At 44.1% G+C, this 25,558-nt stretch overlaps 2 protein-coding genes across 3 annotated transcripts in view; both read left to right on the forward strand.

Annotated features, from left to right (window-relative positions):
• Positions 1-12,814, forward strand: part of LOC121168283 (interferon-induced protein with tetratricopeptide repeats 1-like) — a 32,883-nt gene extending 20,069 nt beyond the window's left edge. Inside the window, exons 1-2 of one of the 2 annotated variants that reach the window (XM_040998220.1) lie at positions 6,351-6,425; positions 11,368-12,814. In XM_040998220.1, the coding sequence (XP_040854154.1) occupies positions 6,421-6,425; positions 11,368-12,799 (1,437 nt within the window). In that variant the 5' untranslated portion in view covers positions 6,351-6,420 and the 3' untranslated portion in view covers positions 12,800-12,814. Of the gene's footprint in view, positions 1-6,350; positions 6,426-11,367 lie in introns of those variants that run through there. The other variant, XM_040998221.1, reaches the window with a different exon arrangement.
• A 7,678-nt stretch (positions 12,815-20,492) lies between these two features.
• Positions 20,493-24,931, forward strand: LOC121168280 (interferon-induced protein with tetratricopeptide repeats 1B-like). The gene is given in 3 exon segments (XM_040998216.1): positions 20,493-20,512; positions 23,508-24,208; positions 24,211-24,931. Coding segments are annotated over 3 exon segments (1,422 nt in total). The 5' UTR covers positions 20,493-20,507; the 3' UTR covers positions 24,927-24,931.
• Positions 24,932-25,558: the final 627 nt, after the last annotated feature.

The following is a 25,558-nucleotide window of genomic DNA, read 5'->3' on the forward strand; positions in this document are numbered from 1 at the left end:
GCTGAAAATGATATATTCACAGCTCAACACTAGTTGCATTTGCAGGGTGATGAGGAATAGGCCTCTTTTTTCTATCTACACAAATATACTCAGCATGAGTGCATTTTCAGGTGAGATTTAAGACTGAGAGTGCTAGCAGGAAGCAGACTTCCTGCAATGGACTGTGGCTGCTTCACTGGCCGAGCAGGCTGGGAATGAGCACTGCCTCCCTGTGCCTCCTTCCCCAAGAGTTGCTTACAGACCAGCATATCCCCTTCCTCAGTTAATTGCTTTGATTCCTAAAAAGCATGTTTACCCTTTTACCTATAGCGTTTGTTATATCATTTCCTTATTAGCTATCATTAGAGGGGCTTTCTGTGGTTGCCTAAATAACCTGCCTAGTATATAAATACACCCTGCCGAGGTCAGTGAAGTATGCATTGCTTCACTCCCCTTGCATCCCCTGTGTCCTGGTCTTTCTCGGCACGTTCGTCACATCTTGGGTCCCAGTCTCCTCAGAGGGATCATCCACATTCTATGTTTTGATGGAAATAGCAAAAGCCTTAAACAATGTATGTGGTCCCATGGAAGAGGACAAACAGAAGACTATGGCATTTCAAAGCCTATGTAGAATTTTTTTCAAGATTTATTTATTTATTTTTATTACAAACTCAGATATACAGAGAGGAGGAGAGAAAGAGAGGAAGATCTTCCATCCGATGATTCACTCCCCAAGTGACCACTACGGCCGGTGTTGCAATCTGAAGCCGGGAACCCAGAACCTCTTCTGGGTCTCCCACATGGGTGCAGGGTCCCAAAGCTCTGGGCCGTCCTCGTCTGCTTTCCCAGGTCATGAGCAGGGAGCTGGATGGGAAGTGGGGCTGCTGGGATAGAACCAGTGCCCATATGGGATCCCAGCACTTTCAAGGTGAGGACTTTAGCCACTAGGCCAAGCTGCCGGGCCCCACCTACACAGAATTTTTAAAAATATCTGGCAGGTAATGATTTATTTCTACAAGCCAAGGAAGATTGACTCTTGTCACCTCGATCCCTGATTGCAGGAATTTCCAATTTTCAGATATTAAGATGGAGTGTTATTAACTTGGAATGAAGGGAAATACTACTCTAAGAATGTTGTCTTCGCCCCTTGAGAAATGTGTGACTTTGGGTTTACCTACCACTCCTTGAATACCTTCCCCACCTATGACTGCAATAGACCCCTTGTCAGGGAATGTTTGCCTCCCCTCACGGTAGAAAGTGAAGGGAGCAATCTCAGAATACAGCTCTGCTAATAGGAAGACATACAACATTCTTCCAGTTCTCGTGCAACACAACTGGAAGCTTTTGGTATGGCTTAATATTGTTAACAGTGAGGAGTGGCTTGAATTATCAGCCCAAAGACTGACAGAACCAGCCATTTGACCTAGCACCATTTTGAATACCGTTTCCTCTACATCTCATCTGCCTTCCACTGTTCATGTCTGCAAACTTCATGCCCATTAGGTTCAAAATTACTTGCCCACCAAGCTGCTGTAACCTGGTAACTATGTTCCCACCAATCCACTCATGACACCATACCTGATGGCCCTATTCACCAATCTCGTGGGGCCCTTCCCCCTTAGACCCTGTCTACCAGTGCACCTGCCAATCCTCTGAAGTGCCAACAGTCCTATGCACCAATCCCTCATGGCCTGCCAACGGCCATATCCGCCAATCACTCAGAGTAGCCTGCTCCCAATACCTGCCCTTTGTTCATAGCATGGGTTCCTGGGTGTGCTCTCTCTGCCTCTGCTTCTGTCCCTGAAGCCATCTTTCCCTGCTGGATTAAAATCTAGCTGGTAGGGGAAGCAGAGGATGGGGTGTTGGGGATGTGTCCCAACAGCATAATTTCTCAAGTCCTTGCCGTGAACACACTGGAATCCCATATGGGCACTGGATCTGATCCCGGCAGCTCAACTTCCCATCCAGCTCCTGCCTGTGGCCTGGGAAAGCAGTCGAGGATGGCCCAAAGCCTTGGGACCCTGCATCCATGTGGGAGACCCAGAAGAGACTCTGGCCTCCTGGCTTCAGATTGGCTCAGCTCCAGCCATTTTGCCGCTTAGGGAGTGAATCAACAGACAGAACATCTTCCTCTCTCTCTCTCCTCCTCTCTCTCTATATCTGCCTTTTCAATAAAAATAATAAATAAATTTTTACAAACAAACAACAAAAACCTCCTGAGGGACACCCAGCTCTAGTATTCGGGTTTGTGGCAACAAACTGAAAAGAGCTAACACCAAAAACAGAATGCTGAAAAGAGCTCACAGTAACTGTTGGCAAAATGCAGACACAGATGCTCTTGGCAAACACAATTATTGACTCCTGACTGGAATCAGGACAAATGCAACAAGGTCTCTCGGGTGGTAAATTGTCAGGAAATTCAGTTTCATTTTAAGGAAAATTAGATGACTATGTAAACACTTCCAGTACTCCAGGTACTGGAACAAAGGTGCTTTGTCCTTATAGGTCTAGTTCCATGAGTGTAGGAGCTTCTGTGTGAGTGTGCATATCAGTGTGCAAGTCTACATTGGTGAGTGAGCACAAGCAAAGTCCTAAACAGGCAATTTCAAACCACAGCAACTCTCCTCAGCCTGCAAACTCAAGAGGGATTATAGAAATCCCAGGGTGGTTGCTGAATGTCTGGGAAGTACTGATGCTGTGTGTGGTCCCTACAGGGATCACTGGGATACACAGGAAAATCAGAAAGTACACAAAATGCACATTTACCTGCTTAACTTAAAATGACAACAGGGATATTAATGAACAATTACAACGCTAATCTATGAAAAAGAATGGGACAGCAGAAACTGGAGTCCTCCTTGTATAGGCACCACGTAGTATTTCCACTAATTTCTAAAGCCAAAATCACACTTGAAGAAGCAATCCCCACATGCATCCTTGAAAGTGTTGTTCTCTGCCTAATAGAGGAGCTTGAGGAACTGCTTTGCCAGGATGCAATCCCTGCAGGTCAGCACACAAAGAAGAACCAGGTCAGGTTACAGTACCTACCAGCATACTTGTGGCTCAGGTCTGGGGACAGGCCAGGCTAGGCCAGTTCATAACACCCACTGGAAGATCTGAGAACAAGGACAGACCACAGGACAGGCTGAGTCAAACCACAGCACCAGCTAGTTCATGTTAGGGCTAGGACTGGGGGCGGACTAGGCCAGAATGGGCAGCAGCACCCACCAGCATGAGCTGCACCTGGGGACAGACCAAGCCAGTACAGGCTGCAGCAGCTGCCAGCATATGCTAAGGTGAGGTGGGCCATACCAGACTGGGTCACAGCACCCACCCACCCACACATGACATGGGCAGATGGGGTGGCAGTGCAAGCTCATTAGGGGAGCTGTGGGGACTCCCTTGCTGGACCACTACTCCTGCTGGTGAGTGTGAGAGCTGGGATCAGGGGCAGACTGTGGGGTTCAAAGGACAAAGAAGTCACTAAGTCAACAAGATGCTGACTAACACTCAAGGTCACTGGGTTACATGTGGCCAGCAAGGCAAGGCAGCCAAGAACAGAGCCCTTGGTGAGAATCAGGGTGAGAGTCAAGTCATTTCAAAGAAAGACTGATTGGCCAGGGCCATTTTGTTTACCTGCCCCTGGCCTGTGGGAGGTGGCTTCTGCAGTCCTGCTGATGACAATTGCCTCCTAGTTTCTTCCCTCTTAGAATTCCTAGAATTCCTGGCCTGAGGCTGTTCACTACTCTACAGAAGAATTTGTAATTCCCAAGTAAAGGAGAACTGTTTAGATGGAACCCCTGTCACATCTGTGTGTGTCTCACATGCTGGGAGGTTCAATGGGGGCAGCAGGTTTACCCCCTGCAGCAATGGGGTACTAGAGGAATCCGTGGGGGAGACCCAAAACAGACCAGGCTGGGCAGGGCTACCATACCTGTTGGCCAGCATGTGAAATTAGAGGCAGAGCCAGGCTGGGCTAACCAACTGTATCCACTAGTGCAGGTCTGAGCCAGAGGAAAGGCAGGCTGGTCAGCCTTAGCTGCAGCAACAGCTGTTAAGGGCTGGGACTATGGGCAACTCCTGTCCAGCTAGACTAAAGAACCACCTGGAGAGTAACAGATCTGGGTTAGGGAGTAGATCTAGTATAGAAGCTATGAGCACTTCTTTGATGGGCTGCAGCTCCCACTGGTGAGCATGAGAACCAGGACTAGGCAGGGCCTAGCTGGACAGGTGGGAGCGCCCACAAGCATGAGCGAGGGCCAGATAAGGGAGTCAGTTGGATTGATTCAAGTATCAGTGCACAATGATATATACAAGAGCTGAATGGGATGTGGGACAGACCGGACTAGGCATGCTGGTAGGCACAGGAATCAGGACTGGGGGCCCACCAGGCTGGGAGTTATTGGGGGACACCCTAACTAGCTGCAGCTCCCAATTATATACACAGGGGGCTCAGATGTGGTGGGCAGGTTCTGATGGGCTGCAACATAGACTAGTTTTCATAAGAAACAGGGGTGAGAATCAGGTCCGAGAACACTTCAGACAAAGTTTCTTTGGAGATCTCCCCAATCAAAATGCTGGACTCAGAACCCTAACCGAAAAAAGGGAGAAGACAGAACAGGTCAACCAACCATCCCAGCTATATCTTAGCAGCGAAATACGGGGCAAACAGAGACTCTATGATGGATTATGTCAATCAGTGGAATCCTCAAGGACCTCATCGTGCATGGAGCGGCAGAATTGGCAGTGATTCATAACTGTTGAAATAGCAAAACCACTCGAGCAAGAACCTCACAGCATACCCTACATGTAGGACCTGGGGAGGGTGGGAAATTGGGTGGGCCTTCTTCCTTAATACCCCCCTTTAAACATGAAGCAAACAATTTGGAAAAAATACTAGTCTTAGCCATTTTCCTGTAGCCTTTGACCCTTTCCACCCTAATTAACTATCTAAAGATTGTCAAAATATATATAAAAAAAAAGTTTTAAAAAAAAGTTAACCCCCCCCAAAAAAAAAGAAACAGGGATGAGAATAGATCTGATCTAGAAATTGTGACTCTCAGTATGTATAAGGTGATGAGGGTGACAGAATGAGCCACACCCAGTATTGGCAGGCACATATGAGTCAGGTCTGGGATCACCTCAGATGTGATTTCCTTGAGGATCACTCCCCCAGTTAAACTGCTGAACTCAGAACTCCAACCATGGGGAGAGTGGCAGGACCTGTGATCTGACAGTGGAGTGCATGTGTCTGAAAGGGGCCTCCTCAGTTACTGAAGATGGTGCAGTGGACAGCATACAGAGATGCACATGGAGGATTACGTAGTCCCCTAGGATGTACAGAGGACATCTGGTACCATAGCAGAGTAGGAAGGGCAGAACAAATTGGTCTACTACCCCAGGGTAGCTTGATAGCACATTTCTGGGTAAATGAACTCTCTGTGGTGAACTGTGTGAGCCAGTGGGCTTTGAAAGCATTTCCTCGGTCTTGGATCAGTAAGATCAACAGCATACCAGAACTATTGAAACCACTTGAATAGAACCTCAGAATACGCTCCACATAGGGGACCCTGGGATGATATCAGGTGACTGTTCCCAATGCTTCTTCGGTGCTGGGGTAGTTGGGAGGTTGGCTGAGGATTTTGCTCTGAATTTACATAGTAAATTAAGGAGGACTGCACAACTCAAATAATAGCATCAATTTATTAAGGCCCATAAAAGAGGAACCGAAATATCACACGGGGCTACTCTGAAGCAACCTGTTCTGTGCTGCTTTCCCGAGTGAACTCTCTGACTTGAGCTTCCTGATTTTGATTCTTTCCCACCTTCCACTGAGACCACTTACCAACCCAGTATGTGACATGGTCTTTCTAACTTCTGGGTTTTCTGGATCACTTGCTCTGTGCAGTAAGAAGGCTGAGTAGAGATAAAGTGAATGAAAGAAAAAAAAAGAGAAAAAGAGAAGAATAGAGGAGAGAAAGATAAGTAAAGGAAACAGACAAATCTCTGCCCAGGAGACCAATCTCTCATAGTATTCCTGACAACTGATTATGAACACATAAGGCTACACGTGCAGGTAGGACAGGGCCAATCCAGGTTAGCAGGTCGCCAGAGGACTTGGCACAGCTATGGTTATCAAACAAAGCCACAACCATCATTTCTGAGGCAGTTATCAAGACAGACAACTAAGCACTTTGCTTAGGTTTCTTTTCCCAAGAGCAAGGAAGCTGGTAGTTTCAGTTTCATTGGTCACTTTGAGTTTCTCATTACCAGTAACAAGGACACACACACATTACAACATTTGCTGCCAATCGCCACTCTCTACTGTCCTGTCTGGGGTATTCAGTTTCTCTGGAAATCCACAAGCAGGCTGGCCACATCAACAAGGACCAGGTCCAGCACCAGCACACCTGCAGCAGCTCTGCTCCCTTCACAGCCACCATGAGGTAAGGAGCTCTCAGCTTCTCCTCAGGGGATCTGTAGATTTTGAGAAAATGTTGGCAGTACTATTATTTTCTATTGTTATTAACATTGTATTATGTGATACAGTTTTATAGGCAGTACTATTGCAACAGGATTGGACGGTATCAGTAAAGTCAAGTATGTGAATGACTACTTGTGTATGCTTATGGATCTAATATCTGTATGGATATGAAGATAGTGTATCTTTCTGGACCTGTATATGTTTAGGGACCTGATGTTGGAGTGTTTGTGTGTCATGATCGTAGAGAGATACATTCACCTAAATACACTGGCAGGATTCTTTCTAGCAGACCTTTCAAGTAGCTGTGACCTTGATCTTTTCCTCATACTGTAACACCAAAGGGGGGAGGGAAACTGGGAAGAGTTGCTTTGCAGGGAGGAAGAAATTGACCTCAATCTCAGAGATTCTTTTCTACAAAATGTACTTTGTCTGATGTGTGGAGGGCTGGGCAGTCTGTTTATTAGACATCATATTCTGCTGGCTCCACATGCAAGATCCATAGTGCTGTGTCAGCCAGTCACGTGACCTCTCAGTTATCTTGGGGAAAATACTGTGGGGATGTGACAGCAGAAGCTCAGGCATTTCTCTGCAGGCTTGTGCTTTTTCTGCCTAGCTGGGCTCCTGTATGTGACTGAATACATTTTAGATCAGCAGACAATTTTCCCCAGGCAACTCAAGCTGCCCCAAATCGCCTAAACCTGCTTGCCACCAGCCTTGGCAGGAGACACCTACATGGAAGCAGTAGCATCCTGTTTGCCAAAAGGGCTTTGTACGGGAGATTCTGTATGACCTCAGCTGAACGGTGATCATAAAAGCTCAGATTGTAAGTTTGTGTAAGGTCAGCTGGCAGTTTAGTGAATGTCCAGCACCATGTTTTCACTTTAAAGAGCTGCTCCATGAAGCAAAATCATCTTCTGCATTCTGAAAAACAGCCAGAAGGCAGCCCCACAACAGGCTAACTACAGCTCTACACCCAGCCCTACCTTATCAGCCACTTCACATACTCCTAGATGCTGGCTGTTCCAGCCTGAGAGCTTACACTCTCCTCTGTTAATTCCTATAAAAACAAGGTCCTTGGTCGTGCCTGGCATTGCCCTCCTCTTTGATAGAGCCCAGCTGTGTCACCCTCCAATAAACCATTCTCTTACTCATATGCAGTCTTGTCTGGTGCTTTCTGTTGCTTTAACCTTACAACTTCTAGTTTAGGTCTTACATTTAGATTGTTAAGCTATTTTAAACCACTATCTCTATATGGAATAAATAACAAGCTTTCTTCTCGTGTCTGGTTACATACCAGTTGTTGATAAACATTTCCCCCAAGTAGCCTTATCACATTTCTCAAAAACTATATTACTGTAAGTAGGAACTGCATAGACAGTGCCACACATACAAATCTATATATTCAATCTTTATCTCCTGTTGGGTATTTAGTGATGGTGTTTAAAGCAAAGTCAAGATGGAGTCGTAAGTACAGGGCCTTAATCTGATAAGGCTGCGATCCCTAAAAAGAAGACACACCAGTGTGTTTTCTCCTTATGTGCCAAGACAGACAGGCCCCACTTTGGTGTTACGGTGTGATGAAAATGTCAAGGTCACAGCTACTCAATCACAAGAAGGCAGCCATCCTCAAAGCAGAAGAGTCCTCCCCAGGCACAACATTGTCTTGCACCTTGATCTTGGAGTTCTAGCCTCCAGAACTTTAGGAAAACACATCTGTTAAGCCAGCGAGTCTGTGGTCTGCTGTTATTACAGCCTGAGCTGATACAACGCTTGCTCAAGACATCATCCCAGGGCTCTCTCTTCCACTGCATCTGTCTGTATACCAACATGGGAAATGTTTGGGTTCCTGTAGCGTGTGTGTGTGTGTGTGTGCATGCATGTTGAAATATGAAGTGGGAGTTGTCCATATGTAGTTTGGCCCAACACTCTACAGCTATTTGAGATGCTTTGAGAACCCAGGAACCAATTAGGATGAAATTCCTAATTCTGAAAACATTGTTATGGTTTTGACAGAGAATGTATTAAATCTGTACGTTGGTTTGGGTAGTGCTGACATCTCCACAATATGAGGTCTTCTAATCCATGCCAGAGGGTGGCTTTCCATTTATTTGTGTCACCTTTACATTCTTTCAGCAAGGCTTTGTTGTTTAAGCACAAACATCTTTGTCTCTATGGTCATGTTTGTTCCTACATATTTTGTTATTGTTATGGTATTATATCAGATTTGTGTTTTCTTAATTTTCTTCTAAATGTTCATACTTAGTGTATAGAGCCACAATGATTTTTCTGCCTGCTGAGTTTGTATCCTGTATCTTTGCTCAACTTGGTTGTTAGCTCTAACAGTTTGTGTGGAATTATTAATAATTTCTTTATTCACAAATAATAGAGAATAGAAGAGGTGGACATTGACATCTTCGCATGCATTCTAGCAGGATATTTCCTGTTCTAGCACTTAGGATGCTAACTGTGCATCTCTTGCATGTGGTCTTTATTGTATTGGAGTAGTTTCTTCCTATGACTTGTCTTGAGTGCTTTTATCATAAAAGTATGCTATTGATCCAAATCCTTTTGCTGCATTCAGCATCATGATCTCTCACCTTCATTTTTAAAATTGGGTATATTAACCTGATTGCTCTTTACATACTAAATGGCCTTTTCCATTTGTAACACATTCTTGAATTCAATATTAAAGACATAAAACTAAAAACAATAGTTCCAAAAGACCATGAATGTATGGTCCTATAGGTCAAGAAGCTACACACTGAAGAAGTTACACATAGAAGTTTATCATAAAGGAATTGTTGCAGGGATGGGACAGTCTTGCAAATTAATTGAGGTGGTGGTCCCAAGATTTGTAATTACATGATCAGGAGTCGCGGATCCGCACGCACACACACACATACACACAAGCAAACACACTGTTGTACTAATGACAACTTCTTATGTAGATACTCCATGATACTTGTATAAATCACTGGAAGAAGCTGAGTAAGGGAGACACTGGCTCTCTGCCCTACCTTTGATCTTTTCTGTGAATCTACAGCTATTTCAAATGAATAGTGAAAAACTAGTAAATAGTATCTCTGAGTTCCTCTGAATTTGTTCCATTACATAGAGACTAAAATGTTAAAATCTATAATGCTTCATAGGATTCTATGTTACCAACTGGTCTCTGTCCTAATTACATCAATAGCCAAATATGCCTCTACCATACAGCTGGTAATAAATCTTTAGTTATACAGGCTTATTAAACTTCCCAAACCAGGTATGAGAAGTTTTACTATTACCCTCTTTTACAAAAAGGGTCCTGGGGCAAAGATAAGGAGTTTGACAGAAGGCACTGGGAGCAGAAAATACAGACAACATAACAACTTGCACAGGACATATCTTAAAAAGACAAGTATCTACTCCTTCATAATTACATAAGGAAAGGGCATTTTAGGAACCCTAAGTTCCTAAATAGGGGTATGTGATGAGCTACAACAGGAAATGGACAATTGAAAATCTGGCCCAAGTAATTATCCAAGAGTTATGGCCAATGTCCTCCAAAGACTGGGTCAGTCTCTGCAAAAGCCAGCTAGACCAAAAGTCTTCTTGGGAGCTCATCCAGATTATCCACTGTCCTATTTGTCAGAGAATCCCAAACCCACAATTCTAACCAAGAGAACAAAAATCCTCACCAGGCTTCAGTCATGGTGAGTGCATTGACCTTTAATCAAACTACCAAATTAGATTACAAAATTAACAAACAAACAAAAACTACTGGGAAATGTCCAGAAACACTGCTGATGACTCTACTGGCGCTTAAGCCAGAAACCTCAAAAAAGCAGATGTGAATCATGAAGAAGAGTCAATCCCCCAAGACCCTGGTCTCTTTCTGTTCAGCAAATTCAAAGATCAAAGTTGAATCATCAATCAAGTTGACTGTACTCTCCATTAAGTTGTAATACATTAATTTCCATCCAATGGGAAAGGTTTTCACAAGTCCTTGCAAAGTAAGTGCTGCCATAACCATTAAACCAAATTATGAAAGAAGAAATAATTACACAAAAAACACAAGTACTCTACAATATCATGATGCACTTCAATAGCAGAATGATGGACATGTAACTGTTGTTGAAACACTACACTCTTGCAATAATATAGCAGAATACAGTGAGGGGGAAGGTTGGTGAGGAGGATGGAAGAGGAAATCCCTGAGCCTATGGAAAATAGAATTTAAAACATACAGGGACTCTATATGAAATAGAAAACATAGCCAGAGGCACACAAATGACAAGACAGCCAGTTCATCTAAACCAACAGAGGACCTTGAGTACCTCTGCAAAAGCTGTGAAAAAGGACAGATTGAACAACACCCCAGGCCAGCGGTTTGTACCTGTGTCTGTGGACACACAAAGTACATATGGACAGCTAAGAGGCCTTAGAATATCTCACCTATGGTGCAAGAAAGTAAAAAAACTCAAAACAAGCAAGACAACACAAGTAAACATCCTCAGAACACTTCCCCCTCATCAGGCTCCCTAAGGCAACATCAAAGGACAGCCTCAGTCCCCATGAGCTGACACACACTGACAGCAAGAAGTGGAGCACCTCCCTGCACACAGCCCTGCAATCTCCCCACCCTCCTGCCCAGGAAACAGAAGAAACTGGAACACTGATTTAACCCACTTTCACCTTCATCCTAATCCACTCCATTATAAATTGATGTACACATGGTCTGAGCCCCCTCCCTTTGTGACAAATATGAACCCTGAAAAGCATCATACAAAAAAACAAAATTCCTCAATCACTCCAAAAGAAACCTAAGTGGGAGACTTTCAAGACATTATCATTGGCTTATCTCTATTTTTCACCTCTGTATTTCCTCATCTAATAAATAACTTCTGCTCTTGTCTTCATAGTAAGTGTGCAGATGAACATCAGGTCCAGGAAAAGCTGGGGCAACTGAGATGTCACTTCACGTGGCAGCTGTTAATTGAAGACTCCGAGGTGTCTGACTTAGAAGAGAGGATCTCAGAGGAGATTCAATTTCTAGAGACCAGCTACAATGTGGGAATTCACAATCTATTGGCCTATGTGAAACACCTACAAGGCAAGAATGAAGATGCCCTGGAGTGCCTGGAAGAAGGTGAAAATTTGTGCCAGAGAGACCAAGCTGATGAACCAGATGTGAGATGCCTGGTGACCTGGGGCAACTATGCCTGGGTCTATTACCACATGGGCAGATGGGAAGACACACAGAAGTACCTGGACAAGGTGCAGGAGATTTGCAACAGGTTTGAAGATTCTTCCCGCTATAGAGTGGAGTGTCCTGAGATGGACTGTGTGGAAGGATGGGCCTTGCTGAAGTGTGGAGGAAAGCACTATGAACGGGCCAAGGCCTGCTTTCAAAAGGCTCTGGAAGTGGACCCTGAAAACCCTGAATTCAACACTGGCTATGCAATTGTCACCTACCGCCTGGATTATTCACCCAGAAGACTAAGCAATATCAGTGAGGCCTTCTCCCTTCCTCCCCTCAGAAAGGCCATCAGCCTCAACCCACAAGATGGGTACCTGAAAGCTCTCTTTGCTCTGAAGCTGCAGGATGTGGGAGAGGAAGCAGAAGGACAAATGCACCTTGAAGAAGCTCTGAGCCATGGGTCCTCACAGGCCTACGTGTTCCGGTATGCAGCCAAGTTTTACCGCAGACAGGGTCGTCCAGATGAAGCTCTGAGGTATTTGGAAGAGGCCTTGAAGGCAACACCCAACTCTGCCTTTCTTCATCACCAGATGGGACTCTGCTACAGGGGTCAAATGATCCAAATAAAGAAGTCTACCAACTGGCAGTTTCAAGGGCAGAGCAGAAGAGATGTGGACAGACTGGTTCAATTAGCCATATTTCATTTTGAGTATGCTGTGAAACTAAAGCCCACATTTGATATTGCTTATGTTGACCTGGCACGCACATATATACATGCAGGAGATAATGAAAAAGCTGAAGACACTTTCCAAAAAGTGCTAGGCAAAGCAAGGCAAGAACACACTTTGCAAAATATACATTTCTACTATGCACAGTTTCTACAATTTCAAAAGAAATCTGAAGTAGAAGCAATTAGCCATTATTTAAAAGCAATAAAAATAGAATATGAATCCTTTATCAAGGATAAAAGTATCGATGTCGTGAAACAATTGGCCTTGAAGAAATTAGAGAGCAATGAATCAGATCCAGAAGGCTTGAGTCTCCTTGGGTTGGTCCACAAGCTGAAAGGAGACCTCAGTGAAGCCCTAGAGTGCTATGAGCAGGCATTGAGACTAAATCCTGAGAGGGAGAAGGTTGTAGGGTGTAGCCTCTAGATGATCAATTATCAGCTACTTTCCTATTGCATTTGATTTTAGGTTAAGATGTAGCCATTATCTCCTGCTTGCTGGTTTAGAAACATGCCATTCACATCAAGGTGCAATTTAGTTTGTAAAAATTACTTAAACTACCTCCTGTGACTTCTTCATAGACATTTCAATTTTGGTTTATACTCAACCGGGTTCTATATACCTCAAAATGGCTATAGATTACTATTCAGCTGTCTTGTGTCTATTTTCATTTTAATATTTAGCAGTTTATAGTGTTGAAGCATGATTTGGCTGAACTTGGTTGTTTTTCAGATGGTCTAAACTAGCTTATAACTCTACCAAGATATATGTCATTTGTTTAGGTACAGAACATTTTTTTAAGAACCTGCATTTTCCCAATAACATATTGGTTAATCAATACCATGTCAATTAATGCCATAATGTTATACATTGTTGTTGATGTTATGTTGGGGCTTATAATTGATTGGGATGATACTTTGCTGGCTTTACCTTCGGACCAGAGATGGTCTCACCAAGAAATCGTTGAACTCATTAGGATAATAAGATGCTGAACTTTACGCTTGGTAAATACTTCCAATGAAAAAACCTCAACTGAATTTGAACTGTGGTAATACAACAAGGTGGAGAAATCCACCATGGGGAGAGGGTTTGGGGAGGGGTGGGAGGAATCCCAGTGCCTATAACATTGTCCCATAATGCAATGCAATTAATAAAAAAAACTACTTAAACTGATCAAATGATTGCATTCCAAAACCGAGTGAAATGCAGGTCAGAGTTTGGTGCAGTGTTTCAAATGTTAGTTAAGACACTCACATTTGCACCTTGAAGGGCACAGGTTTGAGTTCCAGGTACATCTTCTGATTCTAGTTTCAGATCACAGTGACCCTGGGAGGCAGCAATGATGACAGCAGGAGTTGGATTCATGTCAGCCACCTGGGAGTCCTGGGTTTTGTGTCCTATTCCCAATGATGGATCTCACAACCATATGATATTTTGGGAGTAAAATAGCAGAAGTAAACCAGGGAAGATCGGCCACCTCTCATTCAAATGAAAATAGAAAATATTGAAATAGAATACATGTGTGTGTGAATCAGAAACAATTTGTGTATGTTATTTAGTAGAAGCAAGAGGCTAATAGCTGACAAATAAAATTCCTGGCTTATGTACACCAAGATGTCTAAAGCATTGAATTTGACAACAAGTGGTTTATAGTGATAGATGGCAAAAACCTTAGGGTAAGAAGGCAGACATTTCCCCTAAACGTCATGAAGTCTGTAATCTAGTGAGATGGGGAGGCCAGAGACAGCCCAGACCACATGAAAGCTATGCATGGGGACCAGTCTGGCAGGGCTAGGTACCAGTACCTGACTCAGTGGTGGAACACTGAACAGGTCACATTCGGCAGGTCAAGACACTAACCAGCAAACAAGAAATTCTGGTCCAGGGGGTAGATTCTGTGGGGGATGTATGGGCCACACTCTGGAAATACAAGTCCCTCAGGTTAGCTCACAAGCTGGGGTGGTAATGAGCTGAGGTAATTGTGACCATGGAACTTATCATCACATACGTGTAAAGGAACCAACAACAGTCTTGGCAGGTCAAGGAAGCAGCACCCAAAAGTACATGCTAAAATAGGATGTGGGGTGGGCCAGACTGCACCTGGAAGGGAACGGACCTGGCAAGGCTTAGCAAACCTCAACTCACAAGGAAGAACAGAATTCAGGATGGGGCACAGGTCATGCTGAACTAGGCTCTTACACCAACTGGTCTGCATAAGCATGGGATACTAAGGCCACAGCATCAAAGGCAAAGGCTGAGACAGGTGAGGGACTAAGCCAACTGGGTCACAGCAACCACTGGCAAGTATGTAATCTAGGGCTGGGAATAGGCTCAACTGGGTTGGGGTTCCCATGGAGCATGCGGGGGACAGAGTGGGGGCTGCGTTCTGGTATGGATATGGCTGCAATCTCCCCTGGCACAAGTGTGATCTGGGGCTGGGCACACAGAGTTGGGCTGGACGCCAGCACAGTCGGGTGCTCTGGAGAACCTGGGTAGATGTAGGGCAGCCTAGGCTAGGTCTCTGCCCCTACTGAGCCATATGTGAGCAGTGTCTGGGTATGGATGAGCCTTGGCTGGGCTGAAACATCCAACAGGAATAACTGGAACTGATTGACAGCCAAAAAGGGGGGCTGGCCCATTGATCCACCAGTATGCACATGATCTGGCATAGGGAGAGGTTCTGTTGGAGAAACTTTGGAAACTCCTCTGTCAGGACACAGTTCCTACAGGTGAGAACAGGAACCATGATAGGGAGCAACCCAGACCAGGCCAGAGAAACATACCCAAGAACATACATTTGGCATGGGGGGGGGCAGCCAGGCTGAACCAGATCACATCACCTGCTGATAAATATGAACACCAGAATAGAGTGTGTGTTGGGCTAGGATCGACCACGTCCTAAGCCAGTGCACATTATGGAATGCCAAGTTGAGCTGAGTCATACCAAATGTGGCAGCAGCACCCAAACAGCACATGCAAGAACCAGAGAGGGACTAGGCAAATCCGTCAGAGGGAATGTGGGCTCCAGTAAAGCCAGCATCCAGTGATTTGGGGGTCAGCTGATGTCTCCCTAGTTTCCCAGTTTGGGCAGTGCTCAAACTGGGACTGGAAGAAAGGCAGTGCAGAAATGGTGTGGCCACAGCACAGGATCACAGAGTATGGAAAGTGGTGAGTCAGGAGCTGTGGCTATGGAGACCACAGTGGAAGCCTAGTATAAGAAACCAGGACTGAAAGAATGCAGGGACAAGTGAGCTGAGCATGCGCTCAGCTGGGAGTGAACTCTCTGAGCTCAGTGCATTGAATTGGTCCCACAGGGAAAATAATACCGACTATGGCAGCATATGGATAAAAATAGGCTTCTGTGGTCCCTAGACCTAACTGCCAACAGGTTCCAGCAAGATCAGCACCATCAAAAACCTAGCTGTATAGGACATCTGGTGTCTCTCTAATCTTGGGAACTGCCTGAACCAGAAATGGGAGAAAGGTACAGACTCAGTATGGTATCATAGCAGGTGCAGAGTGGTGAGCCAGGTCCTGGGGTTACGCAGACCATGGTGCAAGTCTAACATAAGAAACCAGAACTGGTACTAGCTGGAGAGAGTGGGACAAGTGACTGCAAATCAAGAACCATGTAGCAACTGCAATACGGAAAATCAAACTGCAGACCTGTGGGTGACACAGCTTAGAAACCTGCCCCAAGGAGAAGACTCTCCTAACCAGAAGTATAATGACCAAGACCAAAAGAAGAGACAGAGAGCAATGAATAGTACTGATGCTTCTCGCACAAATGAGCAAAGACTATTGCCAACTTCAGAGTTAACTGAGGAAGACATCAAGGAAATGGGAGATAAGGAATTGGGAAAAAAACACTTGCTATAGGAATATGTCGCACAGGAAATGAAAACACTGAAACCAAACTAAGGCAAAATATTAGAAAGGAAAAACACAATGGAGCAAATTAATAATTCCGTGAGAAGTCTCAGTAATAGAATGAGGGAGGCAGAAGAAAGAATCTCAGAATTGAAATACATTTAGTTCAATGATGGGTGGAAATTCAAAAAGCTGGAAGTGCAACTGAAAAGGACGAACATAACAGTTATAGGAGTTCCAGAAGGCATAGAAAAGGAAGCTGGGATTTAAAATTTATTAGATGAGGGCCCAGCACAGTAGTATAGCTGTTGAAGTCCTCGCCTTGAACGTGCCAGGATACCATGTGGACACTGGTTCTACTCCTGTGGCCCTACTTTTCATTCAGCTCCCTGCCTGTGGCCTGGGAAAGCAGTCAAGGTGGGCCCAAAGCCTTGGGATCCTGCACCCGCATGGGAGACCCAGAAGAAGCTGCTAGCTCCTGGCTTCAGATTGGCTCAGCTCCAGCCATTGTGGCCACTTGGGGAGTGATCCAGCGGATGGAAGACCTTCCTCTCTGTATCTCCTCCTCTCTGTATATCTGACTTTCTAAAATACAAAAACAACAAAAAAAACTCCACTCCAATCAGTGGGTGTGCCCTATCCTTAAAGAAAATGGTACTCAATGAAATAACAAAGGAAAACTTCCCTAATTTGGAGAAAGAATTGGAAAACAAAGTACAGGAAGAGGCCAGAACTTCCAATAGGGCTGGCGAAATAGATCTTGGCCACAACACATGATAATAAGGTGCTCTACATTAAACACAGGGAAAAGATACATAAATATGTGCATGAAAAAATCAGTTAACACATAGAATGACCCTAATCAGATTTACTTCTGACCTCTTAGAGGAAACTCTACAGGCCAGAAGAGAATGGAGTCACATTTTCCAGATTCTAAGAGAAAAAAAAAATGTCAGCCCAGAATAACTTACCCAGCAAGTCTTTCTTTTTCTTTGAAAAGGAAAGAAAACTATCCAGAGTAAACAAAAGCTCCACAAATTTACCTCTTCCAGACCTGCCCCACAAATGATTAAGATGTTCTATCAACAGAGGAAAGGTAGACCACCTACCAAAACCAAGGGCAAACCTGAAGACCATCCCAATAAAGCAACAAAAGAAGACTAAATCAAATAAGAAACAATCCATTGCTAAAAGGACAGGAAAAAATTACTACCTCTTGATACTAACCCTGAATGTAAATGGTTTAAACTCATCAATCAAGTGTCATAGGGTAGCGGGTGGGATATAAACACAAAACCCATCTATCCGTTGCCTGCAAGAGAACATCTCACCAACGAAGATACATGGAAGCTGAAAGTGAAAGAAAGAAAAGATATTCCAGATAAATGGAAAAGAAAGATAAGCTGGAGAAGCCATTTTTTTTATCAGTAATATAAACGTTGAAGCAAAAAACACTAAAAGCAACGAAAGCTGACAGCAAAGAGCAATCAATAAATCCATTCAGAAAGAAAAGATCACCTTGAGAGTTTCCTAGGATATTTTGTTTTTCATCTATAATTTTACTTGATTTTTCTCTTGCTTTTCTTTGCTAGTCTGGCTAAAAGTTTGTTTTGCTCATCTTCTTAAAAATGGCTCTTCCTTGGGCCCAGCATGGAGGCCAAATGGCAACAGTCCTTGGGGTGTATGAATGAGATTCCATAAGGGTGCCAGTTTGTATCCATGTGGCTCCACAACCTTTCCAGCTCCCTGCTTGTAGCCTGGGAAAGCTGGAGACAGCCCACAGCATTGGGACCCTGAATCTGCATGGGAAACCCGGAAGCAGCTCCTGGTTCCTGGTTTCAGTTAGGCTCAGCTCTGGCATGTTTTGGCCACTTAGGGAAAAAACCAGTAGATGGAAGATGCTTCTCTCTTTCCTTCTCTGTGTAACTTGACTTTCCAATAAGAAATAAATAATTTTTTTTAAAAAATGAATTCTTCAGGTTGCAATTTGTAGTTTTTTAGTTTTAACTCATTTTATTCTCCCTGTGTATTTTTTTATCATTTCCTGTTTCCTTTTCTTTTTACTTTTTTTAATATGTCCTGCAGATGCATGATTAGATCATTTATTTCAGATATTGTAATTGTTTATAAGCACCTGATGTTATAAATGTCACTTTCAATATTGTACTTGCTACATCACATGGATTTTCATATTTTTGCTTTCATTTTCTTTCTTCCAAAAGGTTTTTTTTTCTTATTAATTTCTTCAGTGACACATAGGTCATACAGTAGGATCATTTTATAAAAGAAGGTTTTTTTATTTCTTTCATTGCTCCAGCGACAGGCTGGTCATTCAGTAGCATGTTATTTAACTTCATGTTACTGTAAATTATTTATTTTTCTTCCTGTAGTTGATTTTGTGGTAAGGCTTTTCATTTCAGGGGCTGTATAGAGACTGTGCAATAATAACTATCATATCCAGATGTGAAGATACAATGCGGTACACATCTCTATTTCCAGATCAAAGAAGGTCTCCTAATGAAACGATGAAGCATATCTTGATAATAGGATGTTGGACTCTCTGCGATTGTGTGTACCTACAAGGTACACAGAAGGATGGACTTAGGACTGATGATGAAGGAATGTGCTATTGTAATATCATAGGGGAAATCAGTGGCAGTAGAGAGGACGGGAAATCCTGGAGATGATGGAACTGTATCATAAAATATTTTTAAAATAAAAGTCAGGAAGTAAAGAAAAGGAAGGAAGGAAGGAAGAAAGGAAAGAAAGAAGGAAGGAGAGAGAGAAAAGAAAGGGAAAAAAGGAAGGAGAGAGAGAAAAGAAGAGAAGAGAAAAGAAAAGAGAGAAAGAAGGAAAAGGAAAGAGAAAGAAAGAAAGGAGTTAAGTAAGTCAAAAACTAACAAATCAAGGAAAGTGAGTCTGTGGGAGTTAGAGGGACACAGACAGAAATGAATAAATAAATAATATAATTTGGAATTGCACCTACCAACTACACATCTAGTAAAATCCAATTAAAATTTTGAAACAAAAAAACATGTTTCATTTTGAAAAGAGCCAGGCCCCCACCTATGCTCACAATCTCTCATAGGCTTCTTCTCCCCAACCTCTCACCAACACAGAAGACTACATGGCACAGGTTGGGGTGAGCCAAGCCAGGTGCCAGGGCACAGCTGTGTCATCGGGCACAGCCATGAGAGTCATTTCTGAGGAGTCTGGTCTACTTACACAGCAACAAAGTGCGCTCTTCACTGAGAACAAAAAGGAAACTGTCATTAAGGCCTAACATGTTGAAGAATTATTTTGTTTTTATTTCTATTTGAATGGTAGAATTAGAGGAAGAAGATAAGAGAGACAGGAAGAACTTCCATCTGCTAATTCACTCCCAAAATGACCAAAATGGTTGGAGCTGAGCAGAATTGAAGCCAGGAGCCAGGAGCTTCTTCCGGGTGTTCCACATGGGTGCAAGGTCCCAAGGACTTGGACCATCCTTCACTGCCTTCCCAGGCCACAAGAAGGGAGCTGGATCAGATGTAATGTAGCCATGACACAAATGGACACCCAGATGGAATACCATCCCCCACAGGCAGAAGCTTAGCCTACTATGCCATCACTAAACTGCCAGGCCTAACATGTTTTGACTAAACTGCAACTATACACATTTACTCTGTTCCGACAACTAACAACAAGAGAAATCACTCATTGCAAGATATGCAAAGTCCTAGTATAATCACTATTACATGACCTCTCAAAGCGCTTACAAATGTGTGTGGAGACTTCCATGTAGACATTCATGCCATCTTGTTTGGTAAGACATAAACATCTTAAATCCAGTAAGCCAAAGGAAACACAGACAGGGAACCCTTTCTCAACTCTGCCAGGCCCCAGACTTCATGACCTCTGCCCAAACCTACATCTGCCAGCTCCCATCCTCTGCAAGGACGGGACAGAAGCAATGGTACATCAGTACAGCTGACTCACACTCTCGAGTTTTCACAAGAAAACAGGAAAAGCCGTTTCAAGATAAGTTTCATTTTCCAGAATCAGGAAAACTACCTGCTGTAGTTTCATTTCCGACATTTAGGTCCAAGGTACCACAGCAAGAGCACAGCCACGCCTTAAAATATTTGCTGCCCTTCGGCTTCTCTCTCCATTTATAGGCCTGCTCAGCTCCGACAGACATCCACAGCGCACACGGGTCAGATCTCTGAGGTCGCCATCCAGCCCTGGGATCCCTGCAGAACCCCTGCACCTTCTCACAGCAGCCATGAGGTAAGGAGCTTCAGCTTCTCTGCAGAAGGGACACAGAGGCATTCAAGGCAATGCTAGCAAATGCTGTCTTACCGGTTGGTCTCCATAAGGTCAGGTTTGCTCAAGACTCTTTCCAAAAACTTGTTTACAGGCTGAATATGTTGGCATGTGTGTGGACCTCAGGAGACATCGTCATAACACACACAAAGGACTTTCTTCACACATGTGCATCTGAAGTTTAGCTCATACTGGAGCTACCAAGAGGGGAGGGAAATGGCCAAGGAAGTCTTGCAAGAGAGGAGCAAATGATCCCAGGCTCAGGGATTCTGTTCCACTAAGTGTCCTGTGTCCTGTCTGTGGAGGGCTGGGCAGCTCGTGTGAGTACACATTCTTTCTGCTGGTTTCCCACCAAGGAGGAAGTCCAGAACCCTTGGGCTGTGGCATATGCACTGTGGGAAGTGCCGTGTGAATGTCCCCCTGCATGGCACGTATCTGCCCTCACTTGGTGCCCACCTAGGACCCTGGGTCAGTGTGAATGCCTTCTAGATTCCCAGGTATTTCTTCCCAGGGCATCTCAGGCCATCTGGGATCACTGACAGTTTGCTCAGCATGATTGCTAGTTGGAGTTCTGTGCTTGGGAACACCTTCATCTCTTTGACCCTGGGGAGCTGGGTGTGGGAATTTCTATCTGTTTCCAACTGGGCTTGACTCCATTCATTCTTGCTATCAAGGAGCTTAAAAACAGTAGGTGGGATTCATTTGCACAATTCCCTCCAGTGTGCCAGTGACTGACACTGGGAAGAAGCACATGTTTTGGGAAGTGTTCAGCTGATTACTAAGCTGGGATCAGCTCAGCTCCATACTTACAGCACTCACTGGTGATGAAAGCATCTAACTGTTACAAAAATTAACTGTCATTTCCTGAATGCTTATCAAATGCCAGCCTCGGTTCTAGAAGAATTCAGCAAAGTAAGGTAAGCACTCTTTCAGCGAACAGCAGTGTGGGTACTGATTGACATCCTCCTGACATTTTCTTCCCAGAGACTGTGATTGCAACAGCTATGCATGAACTAAGCTTTGACTAGAGTCAAGGAAGTCCAACAGGAGAGCAGAGCTTTAATCTGAGGTGCTAGAGTAAGAAAGGATACACTGAAAGAGGATAGCATCACCCACATCAGCCCCAACTCCATCCCAGGCACAGCCACGGGAAGACAGACACCTCAACTAACAGCAGAGGGAAAAGGAACTAAGCAACAGACCTGCGAGTGTACAACGCAGGGCTCACAGGACCATCTCAGGCCCACCCCACAGATCAATATATGACAACTGAGACTTTCAACCCTCCTTAGTCAAGGTGCCAAGGGATGGCAATCACCAGTAGTCTCATGTCTCAGCCAGTGCACAGTGGAACAAGATTTCAACCACACGGGAGTCAGGCAGGAAAGTCAGCCTAGAACTTTGAAATTTTGAGATAGGCCTGCCACTATGAGACTGATAAAACCCAGACACTTTTCCTATGGGATGAGGGCCCACAGACAGGGCATCTAGATGATCCTCACATCCAAGGCAGATCTCTGCCCTGACAGCACAGAAATGACTTGCTTGTATCATCACCAGGCTGCATAGCCCTGGCACTTAGTGAGGTTTAAAGCCTCCTGATTCCACAATGTGCTATAACAGTTCCAAACCTGCAACATCAATTTGCTGAAATCTCAACACCGGCTGCCATGACACTGCAACCCACATTCTTAATGCTGCCAAAACCAGCATCACAGAGACAAGGTCAAGGTCTGCCACTAGTCAGAGCCATATGGGGACTAGCTTGCGTCAGAATGCAGTAGGTTCTGGGAACTCTGCCAGCAAAGTCAGATTCCAGAGGAGAAGGAGGAAGAGCAGTCACTTGACCAACCAGGAAGCAGAGAAACACAAAACCTTAAGCTTATCTCCATGTGGTTTCTCCATAGAAAGCCATCATGCTTGGCTCATGAGCTTCTACCAACCAGCCTAATCCAAACAAACAATATCTACCAGTCCCCCACCTTTAGTTACCATAATTTGATGAAACCTTTTCCCCAAATCATGAAAGGATGTTACATTCTGTCAAACACTTGACCATATGGGCACATGTGATCATGGTGGTTTTCCTTACCTTCTGTGAGTCTGACGTATTACATGGATTTTTCAGACATAGGACCAATGCTTTTGGATGAATTTTCCATTCACATGAAAATCATGAAATGATAAAATGACACAGATGAAGAATATATCAGTAATTTCTAAGCACTAGATGACAATGGGAGTGGAAGGGGAGGAAATCATATGGGTTAACTATAAAACGGTAAAAAGGAGATGTGGTGATGAGGTAGTTTGTGTATCAATTGAAGTAGGAACTCAATCAGTTAATTTGTATGGGAAAAAACATGGAATCACAAAGACACATTGCTCTACTAATGTCAATTTCCTATGCTGACATTGGAGGATAGGTGTGTAAGTTATAACCTTCACGAGAAAACAGAGTGAAGGAAAGAATAAATCTCTGCATTGTCTCTCATTTTTTCCTATTTTACTTATTTCCTATTATGCTTATTTCTAAGAATGGAAAAAACATATTTTAGTAAAGCATCTCTTTTCAGAATTCTTATATTCAGACTAAGATATTATTATGTTTCCTAAGGTTTAGCATGTGTGGCTGGAGTGTACCCTAATTCTGTCCACCACATGATAGGAAACTCATTTAGAATATTAGATTCTATTAATGCTTTGCATAAATATGCTTTATAACTCTCAAACTGAATGCAATCAGCTTTGTTGTATACGGCAGCCAGCAAACAGAGAAGAGCAAGATCTATTCACAGCACAAGCATATCTGAAAAATACCTACACTCAAAACAATAATTCTGTACAATTATGCCCTTTCCCAGGATAAGAACTAAAATTTTGTATGGTGCTTTATCAACCAGTTTCCTTTGGGCTATCTTCCTCCCCAAACACACACATTGCACTCTTGTTCTTGCAGTAGGAATGCTGATGATCATCTGATCAAAGATGCCCTGGAGCAGCTGAGATGTCACTTCACATGGCAGCTGTTCATTGATGATGCTGAAATACGTGAGTTAGAAAGCAGCATCTCAGAAGAGGTTCAATTGCAACCCGAATACAGTGAGGGACTACACAACCTACTGGGCTACATGCAACATCTACAGGGCAGGAATGACGATGCCCTGGATAGTTTGAACAACGCTAGAGAGTCACTCAAGAGAGAGCACATTGACCAATCAGATGTGAGATGCCTGGTGACCTGGGGCAACTATGCCTGGGTCTATTACCACATGCGCAGATGGGAAGACACACAGAAGTACCTGGACAAGGTGCAGGAGATTTGCAACAGGTTTGAAGATTCTTCCCGCTATAGAGTGGAGTGTCCTGAGATGGACTGTGTGGAAGGATGGGCCTTGCTGAAGTGTGGAAGAAAAAATTATGAATGGGCCAAGGCCTGCTTTCAAAGGGCTCTGGAAGTGGACCCTGAAAACCCTGAATTCAACAAAGGCTATGCAATTGCCGCCTACCGCCTGGATCACGCAGCCAAAGAACTAAACAATATCAGTGAGGCCTTCTCCCTTCCTCCCCTCAGAAAGGCCATCAGCCTCAACCCACAAGATGGGTACCTGAAAGCTCTCCTTGCTCTGAAGCTGCAGGATATGGGAGAGGCAGCAGAAGGAGAAAGCACCTTAAAGAAGCTCTGAGCCAGGGGTCCTCACAGACCTACGTGTTCCGGTATGCAGCCAAGTTTTACCGCAGACAGCGTCGTCCAAATGAAGCTCTGAGGTATTTAGAAGAGGCCTTGAACGCAACACCCAACTCTGCCTCTCTTCATCACCAGATGGGACTTTGTTATAGGGATCAAATGATCCAAATAAAGAAGTCTACCAACTGGCAGCCTCAAGTCCAGAGCAGAAGAGATGTGGACAGATTGATTCAATTAGCTATAGACAAATTTCAAACGGCTACAACACTAAAGCCCACGTTTGAAATGGCTTATGTTGACCTCGCTGAAATGTATGCAGAAATAGGCCAGTACGGAGAGGCTGAGGAACTTTTTCAGATAGCACTAAGCATCAGAAACATCGAGGATCACATCCTGCAAGACATTCATTACCACTATGGCCAATTTCAACAGTATCATAGGAAATCTGAAGACAAAGCAATCACTCAGTATTTAACAGGCTTAAGAATAGAAAAGATGTCCTATGCCAGGGAAAAACTCCTCAAGGCTTTACAGAAAGTGGCAGAAAGATGGGATAGGCAAGAGGTACGAGTTGTGGAAGCCAAAAGCCTCCTTGGGCTCATTCACAAATTGAGAGGAGAGCTGATGGAGGCCCTGCTGTGTTATGAGGAGGCTCTGAGGCTGGCTGCTGACCTCAATGCCATGTTCTGAAATGGGGATCACCACTTTCTAATTAATGTATTCCCAATTAATCATAAAGTAATTTTTCCTAATCTCTGCTATCTGAAGTATAGAACTGAGATGGCCATTTGGTGTAGCACTTGACATGGTGTGGGAGATTTCCACTAGATCTCTGATTGCTTGACCTATTGGGAGGTCATAGGCACACAGCGCAACGTGTCCCTGGAGGAATCCCCAACTATTGTTTTGACTAACAAAGACCTCATCCTAGTCTGTTCATTGGCTATACAGGTGAGAGCGGTAGATTGCACTCCAGTCTGTCTTCTCTGTCCTTGGATGAGCTATGCTGGGATTTCCCTGACAAGCATATCTGAGAAGTAGCTGTGTTCCCATGTTGCCTAAGAGCCACACGTGGTGTGCGTAACATTCAGCTGACCTACAGCCACACATGGTGAACTTGACCTGTGGCATATGTCTGCCAGCCATGCATGCGGTATGTGACCTGTTATGAGATTGGAGAGTCCAGAGAAATAGGCATGACTTCTAGCCAATCACAGTGCCATTGTTGTGTGGGAGGACTGTCAGGAGACTACCTTCTGCCTTCCTCCTTTCTTAGTCTATATAAGTTTGTGCTTGCATTACAATAAACAGTATGTTCAATC

The sequence above is a fragment of the Ochotona curzoniae genome, unplaced genomic scaffold (genome assembly GCF_017591425.1).
Source record: "Ochotona curzoniae isolate NIBS_2020 unplaced genomic scaffold, NIBS_Ocur_1.0 patch88, whole genome shotgun sequence".
Classification (NCBI taxonomy): Eukaryota; Metazoa; Chordata; class Mammalia; order Lagomorpha; family Ochotonidae; genus Ochotona; species Ochotona curzoniae.